Source organism: Zingiber officinale, chromosome 2A, assembly GCF_018446385.1.
Source record: "Zingiber officinale cultivar Zhangliang chromosome 2A, Zo_v1.1, whole genome shotgun sequence".
NCBI classification, from domain to species: Eukaryota; Viridiplantae; Streptophyta; class Magnoliopsida; order Zingiberales; family Zingiberaceae; genus Zingiber; species Zingiber officinale.
In genome coordinates, this window is record NC_055988.1 from 101,228,881 (window position 1) to 101,246,885 (window position 18,005).

General features: G+C 35.8%; 1 protein-coding gene across 1 annotated transcript; it reads left to right on the forward strand.

The window, feature by feature from the left end:
* The first annotated feature begins 7,053 nt into the window (after positions 1–7,053).
* Positions 7,054–10,558, forward strand: LOC122041747 (protein indeterminate-domain 7-like). The gene is made up of 3 exons (XM_042601532.1): positions 7,054–7,428; positions 7,527–7,929; positions 9,780–10,558. The coding sequence occupies exons 1-3, from the start codon at positions 7,254–7,256 to the stop codon at positions 10,390–10,392; spliced, it is 1,191 nt and encodes a 396-aa protein (XP_042457466.1). The 5' UTR covers positions 7,054–7,253; the 3' UTR covers positions 10,393–10,558.
* The last annotated feature ends 7,447 nt before the right edge of the window (positions 10,559–18,005 follow it).

Here is an 18,005-nt window from a genome sequence, read left to right on the forward strand (position 1 = left end):
TATTAGATAATCAACAATAACATAAACAGAGTAAAAGGCACAACGAAATTTACTTGGTTTATAATCGGGGAGATTGCTAATCTAAGATAGTGGAAGTTTAACTAAAAAGATCTCCTTCATTGAAGGCGGAGTAGTCTCTTATAGACTTTGACAGCTAAGAAAACATATAAGAAAATGATTACAAGTTATGTTTTCAAACTCCTAGCTCTAGGGTGTTATTTATAGCGTTTTGGGAAAAGTTACCATTGGCCGACATTGCTTGGAGGCACCTCCAAAGGCATCCAGGGTACTTCCAAGTGGATAAAGTTTTATCCACGTTGCAACGACTCTACTTCGTTGGAAGCGCCTTCAAACATCTGAAGGCGCCTTGGCTACTGTTCATTTGAAATGCCTCTAATTCATCGGAGGTGCCTCACTATTCATCTGAGGCACATCCAGTCTGATTCGAGACACCTCTAGCACTGTCCATCTGAGAATGGTTAACTTCCATTATTAGCCATTTTTGCTCCACTCGCTTGGGTGATATCCGATCGTCTAAAGTTGCGCTCACCCGAACCCAACTCTAACCTTCTTTTCGAGCAAGCTTTCTCCCCAGCTTCTCGTCCTTCAGATGCGACACGCCCATCGTTCTCTTCCACCGGTGTACTCTTTCACAACTTCTCGTCCCTCGGATGCACTGAACCCGTCGACTCCCTTCCCGTGTCATCCTTTTCGCTCGTTGCGTCTTTCACTCTACTTCTTGTGTTCTTAAATTCTGACACACTCAGACACAAGGATCAAATATACAGGGTCTACCTTAACTTGGTTGATTACTTCAAAACTAACCCGAAGTACTTACAAAAATAACTTCTAACATGTTCATATTTCATTTTTTTTTAATCGAAGTATCCAGCTCTTCGAACCGACTAATCCTAAAGATGACCGATCCGACACATGGAAGTTTCCCACCGGCTATTATGGTAAATCGGAAAGTGCTCATAGAAGCATATCCATATGGCCAAAATTCTTAGGTCCACTTCTTACGGGAAGGAAAAATCCGCTACAGTGTGCTATAGTGTGCCGTAGCTGAGACTTGAACCTTAAATTAAATCCCTTAATTATTTATTAGAGGACTTAATCATTGTACTATTGCCCCAGAGGCAACCTGTTCATATTTCATGAAAAAGGAAAAGATGGATGATGTTGAATGTAATTTCTATAATCTTTCACCCATTTTACCTTCAGTAGCCTTCAGCAAAGCAAATAATAGAGCAATGGGCTTACTGGCCGGCCGAGCCACTTTATGTGATGTGCCTAGCGATTTGAATTTTCAAGCGATGGTTTATGCCATTCAGTATTTCACTGTTCAATGTGCAATTTGTTTCTAGCAACAGGTTATTAAATTAGTTTTGTCCAAAATGTATTAGCCAAATCTGAGAATGATTAGGGTTGATAGATTTGATTCTGAGCTAAAGATGAAGTTGAAGATGCCAATTACAGTTCCTTAAAGTAGGAGGGATTTGCAGACGGGCTAAACAGAAAGCTCCTATAGCTTCCTATAAGGGGGATTTGCAAGCCAACCAAAGGAAACAAAAACAGCATGAAATGCTTTGCAAAAACTAAAATTAGAGATCAGATATGTAGCAAATCCACACTTCCAGTTACTTCTATTACCCTTAACTACGTGAGACTGGATGTGCTCCGGTAACTTTTGGTTCGATGATGCAAATCCTCTTTCGTTTTTTTTTTATTGACACCAACTATCCAACTTACATCAACTAATTTCGAAGAATGACTGATCCGATCCCATGAATATTTCCACCAGTCATCAGAATAAATCAGGAAACGTTTGTAAAAAGCGGGCTATCAGTTCAACGTTCTTAGTTTAACCACTAATTAAGAGAAATACATCTGTTAATTCGTTGAAATTGGAACACAATCCTTAAATACCTAAGCATGTCCTAGTGCTGCACCATTGTCCGAGAGCAATACAAATACATTTATTTAGTTGTCACTAGGTATCTAGTTTATGCCTACTAATCATGGGATGATCGGCTCGGGTCCATAGAAGTTTTTCATCCACCACTAGAGTAAATCAGAAAATCACTGAGCAGTCTATCAGTCCATCATTTTTTAAGTCAATCGCCCATTAAAATAAATTCATCTATTAATTCGTTGGGATTTGATCTGCCTGAGAAACTAAGAATGCTTGCTAAATCGTCCCTAACACAAGTACTCTTTCAACAAAACAGGGAGGAAAAAAAATCAACAGAAAATTAGAGAAACCTATTAATTGCCCCTAAATTACAAGTTGGCAAAAGGTGACTGCACTTGTTCCAGCGCTCCTACCATCCTGTCCCAGGGCCAAAACAGAGAAAGTAAATCACGGGTGACTTTCAAGTGACTAACGCATGAGGGAAGTATTTACCTCGTCTATGTTGAGATTCGAACCCCAAACCTCAAGTTGACAGTACCTCATAACCATTAGACCGTAGCAAGGGGACACCCCCAAATTACAAGGCTTATAGTTTGGGGTTTTGCAACTGGGAAATCCTTTGTCATAATTTTCTTTTTATCATAACTTCTTCCTATATGATGTTGCAGCGTGCTAACCAGATCATCTCGGTTGTGTCAAGAGTTCCTCCCCAAAATATGACTTTGCGGCATGCTAACCAGATAAAATACAACCATGCTTACACTACTATTGTGCTCCCTAATTTTAAAGTTTTTTAGGTACTGAGTGGCTACATCTACGCTAGTCATGTACATATGCTTAAACCCCCAGCTAGCCATAGATGAGTGGCCAAATTGCTCTGATGAAGCGAGAGAGAGAGAGAGAGAGATGGCCGGAGATTACTAAAAGCTATGGATTTGTCCTAACAAGCAGAAAAAGGTTGAGCCAAGGTTCCACTAGAGTGATATTGCAGCAAAAATATCACACCGAAATGGAAGACCACCAACTGTCGACATTGGAGAACGAGCGTCCAGTTCGACTGCCTCGGGCAAGCAGAGCTTACAATTTTTGCCCAAACCGCATCCTGATTATTAAGCAATGCCTACTACCACCACCTACAATCTAATGCAAAATTTAACATCTTAAGGTTAAGAATACCTACACCACCTAGCGTCAAAGGTTTGCAAACAAAGACCCATGAAACTAGGCATGACTATTTAAACTTCTCCCATATCTTACTGCCAAAAAAAACTGCCTTTCCACTGCGTCAATCTCGTTGGTCAGCTAAACTGGCAGAGTGTACATCAAAAAAATTGATTAACTAGGTCAGAAAACATCAAAAGACCACCCACAGAGAGGACAATTCCTAAAAACTTACATATGCTGTTTCCCAAACTTCCGAGTTTGGTAATTTATCTAAGTTTCCAGAAACAAGATTATTTTGGCAGTCAGGATTACATTGTTCGTTGCTAGAAGATTGACCGAACCCCTTGTAATTCAGTCATGGTTAGAAAGAGCTATACTAAAGTTGAAAAGAAAAACACGTACAAGATTAATCGAAGCACCTACTTAATATCAGTAATGCCTAAAAGCTAAGCTTGTAACAAAGCTATAGGTGCTTCTGAAACTACTTGTTTTGGGGTAAGCATCTCGCTATCTTGGGCTAGAGCGATGTAATTCTGAGCTCTCTTTTTGATCAAAGCTTTGTAACTGAACTATTACTTAATTTAATTTGGTGGGTACAGCTTACCAATATTTCTTTTTCAAAAAAAAAAAAGGCTAGATCAAAATGAGAGAACCTGCCAACGATGTTTAATATTGCCCTCTTTAGTAATGAACACAAAAATTCAAATGCAAATTAATAAGCAATTTGCTTGTCCTACAAACAATAACCATTTATATTCCAGTCTCCTAACGTAAGCCTGTGTAATACGCTGATACGCTGTGTTTTAAGATTAAAACGGCAGTGAGCCCACTGGTTCTGAATCTCTCTGGTTGAATTGGGGTAGAAGCCATTTCAGTCAGAATTTTTGCATTGTTCGGAAGAAATTGCTTTTGCTTTTGCCTTTTTGATTCCTGAATTAACAAGTTAAACCATCTGGTTTGGTTCGGTTACAATAGAATACTGATAGAGCATCAACAAATTACATACATATTGATCATGGTCTGTTTCTGATGCCCAAAAACTTGCTTAAACATAAGGTTTCAGCTGACTGACAAATATTAACAAAACTGCTAATTAGGTTTTAATTAAACTTATGGTTTAATTAGACAAAAACATACGTGCTTAAACATAAGGTTAAGATAGAATGCAAGCCGATAGACTAATAACCACGCTATTAATTAACATACTTTATACTTACATATCAGTGTGTGTTTGTGTGTGTATATAATTTTGATTTGTTTTTAACAGAGAAGACAAAACACCAGGGGCTATAGATGCCTCTCAAAAGTATCTGCTGTGCATGTTCCACTGTCTGCTTGTAACTCAATTTGTAATTTTATTTCTATATTTAAAAAGATATAAATACACTTTGCCTGAAAGAAATTGAATACTGTGAAGTGTGGACCACTACCCACCTACGTTCCAATCATACGGAACCATGTTATATAACTCAGACGATCTTAATGGTCATTTTGCTCTTTGTGTATGAGCTAGCCAGTAATGAAATGCCATTTAATGCCACCCACTTGTATTCATTCCATGATGTATCTCAATTATGATCATTAAACCGAATTCATGCAAGCACATATTCAGAGCACAAAATATTCCAAAGAAGAAAAGAATAAAGAAGCAAAACCAAGAATTTAAAACCAAATCCAGAGAATGAAAAGAGAGGTCTAATCAGTGAAGCAATAGGCACTAAATTGTAGTTGAGGCAAAAGATGAGGGATTGATAAAAAGGAAATCTGAGGATCACAATCAATGAGCAATAATGGGTGTTGTGGCTATAAGAAAGGCTGTGGAGTGAATACTTAGAGCAAGCTTTTAAGCCAATTTTTTGCATGGTTCAACGTAAGCACTATATGCTTTCATTATCGATTTATTCCAATTAAAGCATCTTTGGTGTTTATTTGATACTTGATAAGACATAAATCAAAAAATCCTCCAGTTATGGACGACAAACAAAAGAAGAAGAAAGAGAAAAAAAAAAGTAAAAACTGAATCAAAGAGATGGATTCCCTGTGCTTTGTGGGCGTAAACCTCATCTACATCACTTTAGAGTTTATTCATGAATCCCTCTCACATTTTTATGAGTTCTCTGACTGCTTTGCAGTCTGAGTCATCCTCTAATGTCCCTGACCTTCTCTGATCAGCCTTCAACCGTAATTATACCCCTATGCTAGTATTAGAAAAAGAACACTGAGCACTTGAGAGCACAGTTCCTAGAACCTCCCTACTCCCCTCTTGTCTCTCTATCCTGTCTTTTTTTGACACGAGAGAGAGTTGAATAATTGGAAAGTACTCATTGACACACCTTGAATTCGGGACTTCAATGAAAGTTTTCTTTCTTGTGTGACCAGAATTTAGTGAAAGGGTTTGAGGAGCAGGGCAAATGGAAACACCGAAGGCAACTTAAGAAAATCCCACTTCACGGGATAATGACATGGTAGAAATCACAATGGCACCGTATATTTCATTATCATTAAAGAAGTATCAAAATTATCGAATAAATATCTTATTTTTTATTTTAATCCAATATGTTTCCTTCAACCAATTTATCAATTTAAGAAAAAATTTTAACCGAACAAGACGTTTCAGATGAGTTTTGGTTTGTTTCAATTTAACCAAAGACATTTTACAAACAATTTACAAATCTACTGAGACAGTAAAATTTATTGTTTATAAGACAACCAAGTTGCAAAAATAATAAACTATGCTTCTATTATGAATAATAATAAACTTGTAAAATGGCAATAAGAAAATCAGCTCGTTTAAAAAATAAGACCAAGAACAAATAAGATCACATTCCAAAACTGGCTATATAGTTTATACTTAAATAAATAATCAGGTTAGTAGTTTGATAATTTTCTAAATTTTCAATATTATTTACTACTTTCAAACTAAAAATATCTGCTCCTAGTTTGCACCAACTATAATTCAAAAAAGAAAAAAAATCTAATAGCGTAATTTTATTCCTTGAAGTTCATCTCTTTTTCTTTTGCCGCTAGATATCTTAATGACCATCTTTATGTTACTGCGTCGAAGCCCACTTTTAGTCAAAGTTTTCTCTTCCTCAAAGTTCTATTTGTTGATCGTTACTCCCTTCTCGAGGTAATAAGGTAATATCCTGTGTCATCAAGTCTCTTCTCTCTCCCTATACCTGTGGTCCTTCGGTGTCTCCAAGTCATTTCCTTTCTTTCACAAGGTCGTCTCTATCGCCAAGTCTCCTTTGAGCATGTTACTATGAATTTGTAATCAAAATGAGGTATGCTGATGAAATTGTTATAGTTTCACTACTATCATCATCAAAGGGAAAATATAGGATTCAAGATTATTTTTTTCTTTTAACCGTGTCATTTGTAAAACCTATTTGTTTAATATAGATGACTAGGAGAAAATTAATGTTTTATTGAAACTGTCTACTTTTAATTATTTACTAGTATAAGGAAACTATATAATTTCTAGATAAATATAACTCTTTTAACGAGCTATTTTAATACTGTCCTTATTTAGAGCATCTCGAGGAGAGAGTTTTATTCCGACACAGCAGTGGTCAAGAGCTTGAGAAGGATTTGAGAAGGATAGAACATCAAAATAGTGACTGTGGAGATGGCCACAGGGAAGAGGTCAGTGACGCCAAAGAAGAGGTCAAGAAAAAGAAAATTGAATAATTCTAATATTTTTTAGCACTGTAACTAGTTTAAAATATTTCGGTAGGCAATAAATAATTTTTGTTATTTGTTTTTCTTTTTGCACGTAACAAGTGCAAAATAGTTGGATAGCGATATCAAGGATAGCAAGGAACAAATAGGGTATCTCTTACATAGTTTTTTCTTTAAAGGATAAACATCTATTGGATGATAATACAAACAAGCCAGTAATTATAATTTTTCCCTAATGATATTACGACCCTTCTAACATGCCTTTTCCGATACTATAACTTAGTGCCTCCAATCCCACTCCGTTCAGCGTATCCCGATAAAGTTTGGGTGGGTTTATTCTCTCCAGCTCCCTTCACCATCTGAGCCTCTTTTTCTTCTACTCAGTTGGAAGCTTTGGACTTAAGATAAGAACAGAATAGAGACTATATACCACCACTATATGGTCCCTTTTCATTCCCACCATTGGTGATAGAAAACAAACAAGAAGATCTCTATGTTCTTATTAGAAACTATGTCAAATTCCACCTCCTTCTCAGAAGAAGCCAGTGTTTCCTCGGAGACAAGAGTCCATGACCACTTCAGCTTGAGCTCTTTGCTTACATCCATATCACCTCATCAACAGCCACTACCTAAGACCAAGAAGAAGAGAAACCAAGCAGGGAATCCAGGTAGAGTCCTTAAAATATATCAACTAACAGCATGTATTCTTGGTTGTTCTTAAATTTCTGATTTTTTTTTTTTTGTTTTTTTGGTTTTTGTTCCAAAGACCCTGAAGCTGAAGTTGTAGCCTTATCACCTAACACACTGATGGCCACCAATAGGTTCATTTGTGAGATATGTAACAAGGGTTTCCAAAGAGATCAGAATCTGCAGCTGCATAGGAGGGGGCACAACCTACCGTGGAAGCTGAGGCAAAGAAGCAACAAAGAAGGAGCTACAAGGAAGAGGGTGTATGTTTGCCCAGAGCCATCTTGTGTGCATCACCATCCTTGCAGGGCTCTTGGAGATTTGACAGGGATCAAGAAACACTTCTCCAGAAAACATGGAGAGAAGAAGTGGAAATGTGACAAGTGCTCTAAAAGATACGCTGTGCACTCTGATTGGAAAGCCCATGTTAAGACCTGCGGAACAAGAGAATACCGATGTGACTGCGGCACCCTCTTCACTAGGTTTGTGATATTAATTATGATGTTGCATAACTCAGTTTTTTTCCGCCACCACAAGACTCCCCCATCGCATACTGTCACTCTAGTCCTCTCTCAAGCTCGCTTTATTTCGTTCTCTTGTTCATCTTGATCAGTTTTAAGGCATTCTTCTTTTCGTTATACTTCCTTGCAAGAAGAATGAATTTTTCTCCATCTTGAATGTATAGAAAGAGATAAAAAAATAACACGCACAGGATATAATAAAATTGTTGATTTTATAAGATTTGATTGTAGTTGTTGTTCTAATAGTAGTAGGATTTAATAAAATTAAATTAAATTAAAGAAGGAAAGTGGGTTTTTTTAACTACTTTTAACACAATAAGTCATATATATATCGTATGTTTTTAGGAGAATTCTTCTCATCTTTATCATAATGCATATAAGAAAGTATTCATATAAATAGTAGAAATCTTAATTAATTGCTGCATGCCAGTGTTAGAGGTAATGCATGGCTTTAGCTGACAACCATACAGTATGATTGTCATGTCTCAACCACGTGTTCACTTGCATGAATCTTTTTGGTTTCACCGGTAAAGTTGCTGTAAGGCTGATCAACAATTAAACTATAGTTTATGAATAGTCAACTGCTCCTAAAACGGGTTAAAGGATTAATTTTGAACGTACATGTATTCTCGAAAAAAATTCCTCACATCTCCTAATTAATTTAACAGTCAATTGTAAATTAACCTAAATTACAATTTGAGAACGAACTATGAGAGCCCTCTAAAATGAACATAATTAAATTTTTTTACTCCAATGAATGGTCAACTGCTCGATATTGGATGCCTATGACCTAAGTGAAATTCGCGACTCTTCTGCGATATAATTTGTACCTAAGAATATATATCCTAAGCTATGCAATATTGAGGGAAAATTAGAAACTGAGTATTGTTTGAGTATATGTCAGTTCATGATGGCACCCATATCTACTAATCTAACCATAGCTAGGTTTTACACCTGTAGTACCACAAGAGAGAAAACCAACCTAAAGTAGATTAGGCCATTGTGGATTAGCCACCAATTGAGATCTTATTTAGATCTCTTCTGTTTTGGCATCAGTTTAGCATTTTATGAATTAATGAAAGGAAAAGGAAGAGAAATCAATATTCAGAACCAAGGATAAATCTCATGGATCCGAAATTTGTTTCACTTATTATGAGTTTTAGAATTTTTTCCATGTATTTGAGTAGAAAAACTAGGTCAACAACTAACTTTTTCGAGAAAAAATCAACTTATAATTTAGTTTATATGAAACTCATAAATCATAGTGGGTTGATAGTAGAAAAATAGCAACATAATAATAATAAGACTATGAAAAGAATTCTTGGAAAAATATTGGCAAAATTTACATAATCAAAATATTAGAAGCTTAGCCTATATATATATATATAGAAAAATCTTATCGAGTACATCTCCATCAAATACAACAAATACAAACCGACAACTATACTTTACATTGGAACTCATGGCTGATCCGAATATAACTCTATCTCTACCTTGTAGAAGAATAGTCATAATATATTAAACATCTCTCTGTATATAGGTGTATTTTTTTCTCAACCATTTGTCAACTGAACTGTAAGAAATATACTCAGTGCACATCCAATGATAAAGGAGAGAAAAATGTAATAGAATTCAACCTTATAATATCCTCTTTTCTTATAGCCATACTTATCTCCTTCATTGGAATCAAAACAAGCACTGTGCAATTAAATGATATGCATAGTGTACAGCTATTATCCATATATCCAACTCCATGATAACTTGATAAGCTGATAACCGTGCATGATATTTTATCCTTTCATTTCTTGCAGAAAGGATAGCTTCATCACCCACAGAGCATTCTGCGATGCCTTGGCAGAAGAAAGTGCACGAGTGATGGCCGGCGCAGCTGCCACCCCTACATTCCCACCACTGCATCAGCCTGATCTCTTCCTTCCCTCATCATCCTCCTTCTGGGACCCCTTTACCGCTGCTAACGCTAACTTATTGATTCTTAATCCTAGCCCTGACAACTGCAATCTCAGAGACTTGGAGGTAAAAAAACCTGAAGACAACTTTCCTTCCCTCCTTCACCACCTTCCCACCAACCCTAGCCCTTCACCTCATCTCTCAGCCACTGCGCTGCTCCAGAAGGCCTCAGCTATGGGCCCTATAAGTATGACCAACACCTTAAGCTGCCCAGGTTACACTGATGCAACTGCCGGAAGCACTGTCGCTGCCAGTTCTTCCTCCAACGTCCAAGACCTTGTGATGTTGCAGAAAACCAGTGATGGCTGGACTAGGGACTTCCTTGGCGTAGCAGCCGGAGAGTCTGGGAACGATGAGCTACTTCTGGATTTGGTGACTGCTTCTCCATGTGCTCCCATGGGTCACCCAAACAAACAGTTCGCTGGGTTCCATCCGGTGAGCGGAACGTGGAACTGAACCTACTGGCATTCCCCAAGTCCAGTTTTCTTTTGATTTTAATGCATTACTATTGTGCTGCTAGTATTAGTTGTTGTTATAAATGCTGTTGCTTTGCCCCTATTGTTAATATCTTTATCTCACTGCCATCAATGAGTATCGTTGGCATCGACCAAACTTATATTTATATTGGGTCTTCATACAGATGGACTTAAAGGTTTAAGTAAATGTTTACAAGAATTTAAATGATTCAGTATGCATATTCAAATATAATGTATGATGGTATACAGAAAAAAAAAAAACATGAGGGTTTAATTAGCTTGGTCAATTAAGCTTTTTATAAGACCTTTCCAACATTCTGTTATGAGCAACTTGTTGAAAAAGTTTAGTCGGGAGTTAAAACACTAGAGTGAACTCCAATAATCAGCGGACAATTAAAGAATCTCTATCCTTATTTCGGTATTGGTTCTGTGGGAAACTAATATATGTACTATATACACACACACTGAAACCAGTTTGAAATTTCAATTTGTTACACATCCCCCTGCTAGCTAGTTGTTAGTTTGAATTATCTTAAATTGTTGGGAACAAATGTAATCTGGAATATACCACAAACTCAACCAGTTAACTAATTGCAAACTTCATGGAAAAAGCTTGCTCAGGAGATTAACTATTATTCGGATCATTAGTATTTAAAACTTTCTGCGAGCAAGAAACCAATGGCTTTTGCTCAAAGCAAAAAGGTGAAGTTTTAATATGTTTGAATTCAATTTATTGGGATTAGAAAGAGGCAGGTGGCAGGGAGGACCAAAAGGCTCTTCAATTGTCCCATCAGTTAGTAGGAAATGTCAAATAGTGTCTAAAAATAGTGGAAAATGCTTAAGAGAAAAGAAGAAAGGGCAGTGTAAGAAAAGTGGACAGGAAATGTCAACGCGTGAGGAAAAAAGATGTTCACGGATGCATACATACCTCGGCCAACTGAATCCTCCAGTCTTTTTGATCACTCTGCTTTCTCGATTTGAGCTCTTATTGGGATTGGAGGAAACCAATCAAGACGCTTTCTGAAGAAAAATGCACAACTATTACAGTCGGATTGATAATCATCAAATTGTGTAAAAGATAACGATTAATTGTTAAAAAAAGACGATGAAGATCAAGCTTAATCAGAAACATCGCTTTGGCGGTTCAAAGATTTTCAGCATTTTGATGTTAACATACCGTTCTGCACTATGTTGTGAGGAAGAAAACTAAATGTAAATTTGTTTACATTGAGACAGGTTTGGCAACTCTTTCAAACACAAATATCGTGCTTAATTAAGTTACTTGAAATATTAGAATGTCTGTGAAAGAAAATTCCAAGCCAACCTTTAGTCTTGGTTTTGTGATCAGCCTGAGACCTCCATTGTTTAAGACCTTTAATCAGGGCACTTCAAATTCCCATCCCCAATCTTTCCCCATATTTGAAATATGTTGAAGATAACCCTTCAACAGTTCTATTAATCAAAGCATCTTTTTTATGAGAAAAAGAGAAATTATATCTTTCTTTTTTTTGTGAGAAAGGAAAGAATATGGAGACTAGCTTAGGGATCATGTATTTTGCATGAATAGAGAGCAATCTCTGACCAACTTTTCAAAAGATTTTTATGAAGGAAAACAAATGCATGTGAGATGCCGGTTAAGAGTACGATACAGTCATCTTGCCTGCTAAAAAAGCCCGCTCTGGTCATCCTTTTCCTTTTTTTTTTTTCCTTTATTCCTTTGCTTTTTCACAAGTAGACAAACAAAAAGGCTCTCTCGCCAGTGCCTCCCCCCTTGGGCTTCCAACTCTGAAATCCCATCTTCCATGACCTAATTATTATTCGCCTTGTTCTTCTCCTTGCTTTGGATCATCCCCATCTCCAGGCTCATTTACTTTTCTCTTTTCCTTCGTTTTTTCTAAAAGATAATAACCCAAAGGCCAACCATTCCAATCTTGTTACCTTGTTAGTGTTATCAGAATTAACATCATCCTACTATCACATCGCACCAAGGAAATGAAACATGACTCCTGTCTAAAGCTTATTAGCTAATAATAATAAGTTCATAAGTTTTTTAAAAAATAAATAACAAATTAAGAATAGTTTTTATAAAAAAAAAAAAGGGTATTATGCAAAACTAATGTCTTTCGTGTGGATGACAAAAGATGAATTACATATTTTATCTCTTTAAAGAATAATAGGTAATCATATTTTAAATACATCTATTGATTAATTTTGATATGTTTTTTGTCCACTTAAATCGGACAAAATGAAAATTTTCAATCATTTTGATGATAATAGTCCTATATGGACTAAGGATGATCTTAATTAATCGATTTAAATAGTTAAATATTTGGATTAAAAAAATCTTATCTAAGATTATTGGATATCTCATGTCAACTAAAAAAATTAATCATATCTAGAGTTATCCCACGAGCTAACACAATTGATTTTTTTAAAATTCGGTTATTCGGTTCAGTTTCCGGTTTTGACTCCTAAAAAACCGAAAAAACCGAACCGGCCGTATTATACTTAAAACATTATTTTTTTAGATATTTGATCATACAAGTGGATTAATTTCTAATTATTTATAATATAATAGCATAATCAAATTATATATTTATATTTACTTATTGTTATCGGATAACAAAATTTTAATATTACTTTAAATTCATAATTATTTTAATAAATTGATACTTTTTCTTTGTCTCTAAACTAATATTTGTAGTAGCACAAAATCAATTTAATTCATTATATAAACCGTATATAACCGACCGTATAAACCGGACCGTATTACATAAAAACCGAATCGAACTGTAATAAAATGAAATGCCTAGCTCATTGCCTCAACCCCTTTTTGCATGCTTTGTTATTGCTGGGTAAAGTCCTCATGATTTACCTCCCGTACAAATAATGGGGACACCCTGGAGGGGTTGCCGAGGTAATAATTTCGCATTTTATTGCTAATAGTCATATCTCAATTGATTCCCAACAGATGCGGAATGTTCTGTTAGTTGCCTCAACCCCTCTTTGCAAGGGTGTAGCCACCTTAAGCAGATATATATATATATATATATATATATATATATATATATATATATTTTACTATCTTACTATCTTATTAAAAATCTTCCCACTTTACTAACTAACTTTAGTGAAGCCTAAAATGAATTTACATTAATGTCCTTTTTTTTATTCACACTAAAAATAATTTCAGAATTAACAACACTATGATCAAAGAAGCTTCTATAAATATTTTAGGTCGACGATGTTAAAAAATATACTTTTCTTAGTTTTTTTACTAAGATAAGTATAATATTAAATTAAATTAATTTTTTGCATAGAGAAGCTCATTATAGTAATTTGTTGATGGAATTTTCTAGCGTCACCCTTGCATTATTACACTATTGCATGGGTCTGACGAATCTTACCCAAATAATTAATTCTTGGTTCTTGGAATTATATTACGTACGTGTGTGTCGTTATATATATATATATATAATATTCCAAGTATTAAATTTTAAAATTAAAATATATAATAATAAATGGGTGAACTAGATTATAAGATACGAAGTAAGGAAGTTAAATTAAAATTGAATCAGCTTTGAACTAAATCCAATGAGTGGATACGAAAATAAGGATTATATTGGTTTAAATCGGGATTGATTTGAAGGAAATACCATTTATACTCCAAAATAAATGATGTTCAGGCACGTAATATTGTAATATGCTAGAGTTCATGACTCAACCACAAATCCGTTGAATGAAAGTACTCCACTAGTTAGAAGGAAATCCCTTGACTTCGCTTAGTCAAGTGAGGCGGGTCCATTTGAAGTAAGGTAAGATTTAAAAGGAATTAGGATATTTTTGACAAAACCTTTCATTTTTTTCTCCCTCTCCTCCTACGCACATTGCAACCCCTTCGTCCATTCCTCGATTTTATTTTTTTTCTTTCTCTTCTTCCCCATTTGTTTCTTCTCCTCTTCTCCAATGTAAATAAACCTACAATTTTTTCCACTCCTCTTCTAAAGCACAAGAATTCTCTTTTCTTCTCCTTTCTCTTCTCCGATAAGCAAGAAATGCAACACCAATTGCTGCTCTCTTCCAACAACAAGATTGAGTAGCCCTCAACCCCCATATATTCTTCCTCTTCTTGTATTTTTTAGGGTTTTGTTGGCACCACAAGAATAGTCATATTTTGTCTTACCTTGCTGTCTTTGTGTCGTTGTCGAGCTCACTGAGAAATTGCTAACGATGAAGGTAAAGTTCTCTTTTTTGCTTCTTTCTCTCTATCTTATATTTTTTAATTCTCTTGCTCCTCCTGATAAAAAATCCTAGCTACGACACTGCCTCCTTGCATGCATTGATGTTGCTAGCTGAAATCCCCCTTTGATTTATCTCCCTTATGGACATTCTGGAAGAGCCGCCAAGGTGATAATTTTACATTTTGTTGTCAATAGTCATAAACTCTCTTGGAGTACTCAACGGGTGCAAAATATCTCCTTGGATGTCTAACCTCTCTCATACAAAGGGTTGTCATGCTAGGGCAAAATGTCACTCATGATTTATCTGCTTGTATCTTGCTATGGGGTCGATGATATTGGATCGCTTAGCACAAATGATATCACATTTTACTCCAATAGTCATAAACTCGCTCCCATGAATTAACGTAATTGATATTTGAATGAGTGTTTGCTCAAATAAGTCTTAGGGTCAATTTTTAGTGGATACAAAATACCTCGTTGGATATCTGACCCCGTGTAAAGGGTTGTTACAATCTAGCAAAATGTCACTTGTAATTTACTTACCTATATATTATCGTGGAGCCAACGACAATTGTAGGATCGTTGGCACGTGAGGAAAGGGGGGTGGATCACATGTATTTTGAAAACTTATCTTTTTCAGTTTTATAAAAGTCTAGTACACAGCAGAATAAATAAAAGTTAAAAAAAATAGAATATGGTTGATTTACTTGATTCGAAGCTTTCGACGACTTATAGTCCTTTGAATCTATCGACGGGTAAACCACTAATATTCTCTACCAGTAAACTCCTAGTAGAGTAATCAAATACAAAAATAAAGAGAGAGAAAAGTATAGCAATCCTACACTTTCCTTTTACAAGTTTAAAAGATATGTGATAAATGAAATTGTTATCAACACTTGGAAGACTAGAATTTGATCGAGCTCATGTATTGGTATAGGTTTGCTGGCAACAGTCGGGCGTAGTAAAGCTGCAACAGTTGAAGAATGAAGTGGCAAAATGATAAAAAAAAATGAGCATTGAGAAGTTGTGTATAATTGGTTGGACGAACTCTGCTTTTAAGGAGTGTTGAGGGTGCCTCCAACCCTACCCAAGGCGCCTCCAATCTCAAGTTTGATCTTGTGAACTTCGGCCTCCATCATCTCTGAAGCTTGCGATTTTTATCCGTGAAAGGGTGCCTCTAACTCACTCCAAGCTGCCTCTAATGCACTTTGAGGCACCTCCAATGCACTTTGAGGCGCCTCCAATGCGCTCCAGGGCGCATCCACATCACGAATGTTTATCCATAAACTTTATCTCCTCGAGGGCACCTCCGCCCTATCAAGGGTGCCTCTACGTACCTTCAAGGTGACTTTATGCACCTCCGAGGTGTTTCGAGCATTGTTCATCTGAGACTAATTTTTGCACTTAACTCTTACAAAAAATCATTAGTCTAAATAACAAATATACCCTACAAAATAAAGTTAACATAATAAAAATAAGATAATATTATTAATTAGATCATGTCCTACCAAAACTAGAATCTAGTCACGGTCTCAATTTAGACATCTGAAATGGCTATAAGCTAGACCAATACCTACAGCCCACTGGGACTCGTCCTCACTAGATCACTCTCCTCCAATAACTTACCTTTACTTACCATTTGCAATCACTTAACTTTTCTCTTGACCCACCAAGTCATCCTGCCAGTTGTTAAGTCCACATACCCAACTGAACTTCAGCCAGCTATCATATCCCGCAGATCTAGCTAGACTTCTTGCCAGATGGTCACATCTCGACCTATCTAAATTTTGTGCTAGTTATCAAGTCCTCAGATCTAATTAGGCTTCGACCTGTTGTTAGATCCTCTAGACCCGTTAATTCCTGCACACTCAGTAAAAATATCGGATTACACAAAATCTAACTTGAACTATTTATCAATTATCAAAACCAAAGTTCAATTATTAGTGTCAACTGCACTAACAATACTGACTGCTTGGTGTAAGCGATATCACTTTTTACTCTAATAGTCATAAACTCGTCTTGTATGGATGATTGCCTTAATAAGTTTTAGGGTCAATTCTCAGTCAATGCAAAATGTCTCGTTAGATATCTAACATCCTTCATACAAAGGCCGCTGCATTATTACAAATGCCCCCATTATTTACCCCTTTCATAGAGTGTGGGGTCACCTTGGAGGGACACTATGGTAACAACTTCACCTTTTGTTTCAATAGTTGTAAATTTGTGCCGCCACAAATTGGCGTAGTTGATACTTGCATGAGTGGTTGCTCCAATAAGTTTTGGGGTCAATTTTTAACGAGTATAAAATACCTCACTGGGTGTTTAACCTCTCTCATACAAAGGCCCGCTATGCTAGAAAGTGTAAGATCGCTCTGGAGGGGTCACTAAGGTGACGACTTTACATTTTGCTTCAATAGTCATAAACTCGCTCTGGATATATATTGCCAACTATATATATATATATACATAAGTCATAAATTAGCAGAGTTATGATGTAGTAGTTAAGCCTTCCAAATAGCTAACTAGACATTTAGAATTTCAACTGTGGGATACTATAGGGATTTTCCTTAGTGGGATAATAAATCTAAAAATGCTAACTGTTTGGATGAGCCTTCGGGTTTACCTGATGGTCAATGAGAAACTTCCGTGGGGGCCAGGTCAGCCACCTCCATGATTAATCGATTCGAAGAGTTGTATACCTGGATTCACTACAAGAATTCGGACTTTTAGCGACGCATAACACGGCCAATGTCGCAAAATATGACCTTTTGGCGATGCGTGGAATGTTTCGCGTCGCTAAAAGATAGAACATTAGGAGGGAATTTTCTCACATTTATTTTATATCATTTAGCGACGTATTAAACAATATGCGTCGTCAAATGAAGGCCTTTGGCGACACGCACATCACTCCACGTCGCTAAAAGATAACGCAAATTTTACCTGGATCATTTGGCGACACGACATAGAAAATACGTCGTCAAATGTAACACTATGACGACACATTCTGCACTCAACGTCACTAATAGTAGTGGAAATTTTTCCCACCTCAAATTGTGGTTATTTGGCGACGTAGATACATTAACCATCGCTAAAATAAAATTCGAAATTAAAAATTTTCCAAAAATTTTATAAATTATAAATAAAAATAAATATCATTTGAAAACACATTAGAAAGAAATTTATTAAATAATTAATATTTAAATTTATTTTAATAAATTAACTGCTCGTATTCTCTTTTAACAAAATTATAAATCAAAATAAATATCATTTTAAAACAAATCAAATAAATTATTAATTAATTAATATTTAATTTATTTTAATAAATTAACGGTTCGTATTCTCTTTTAACAAA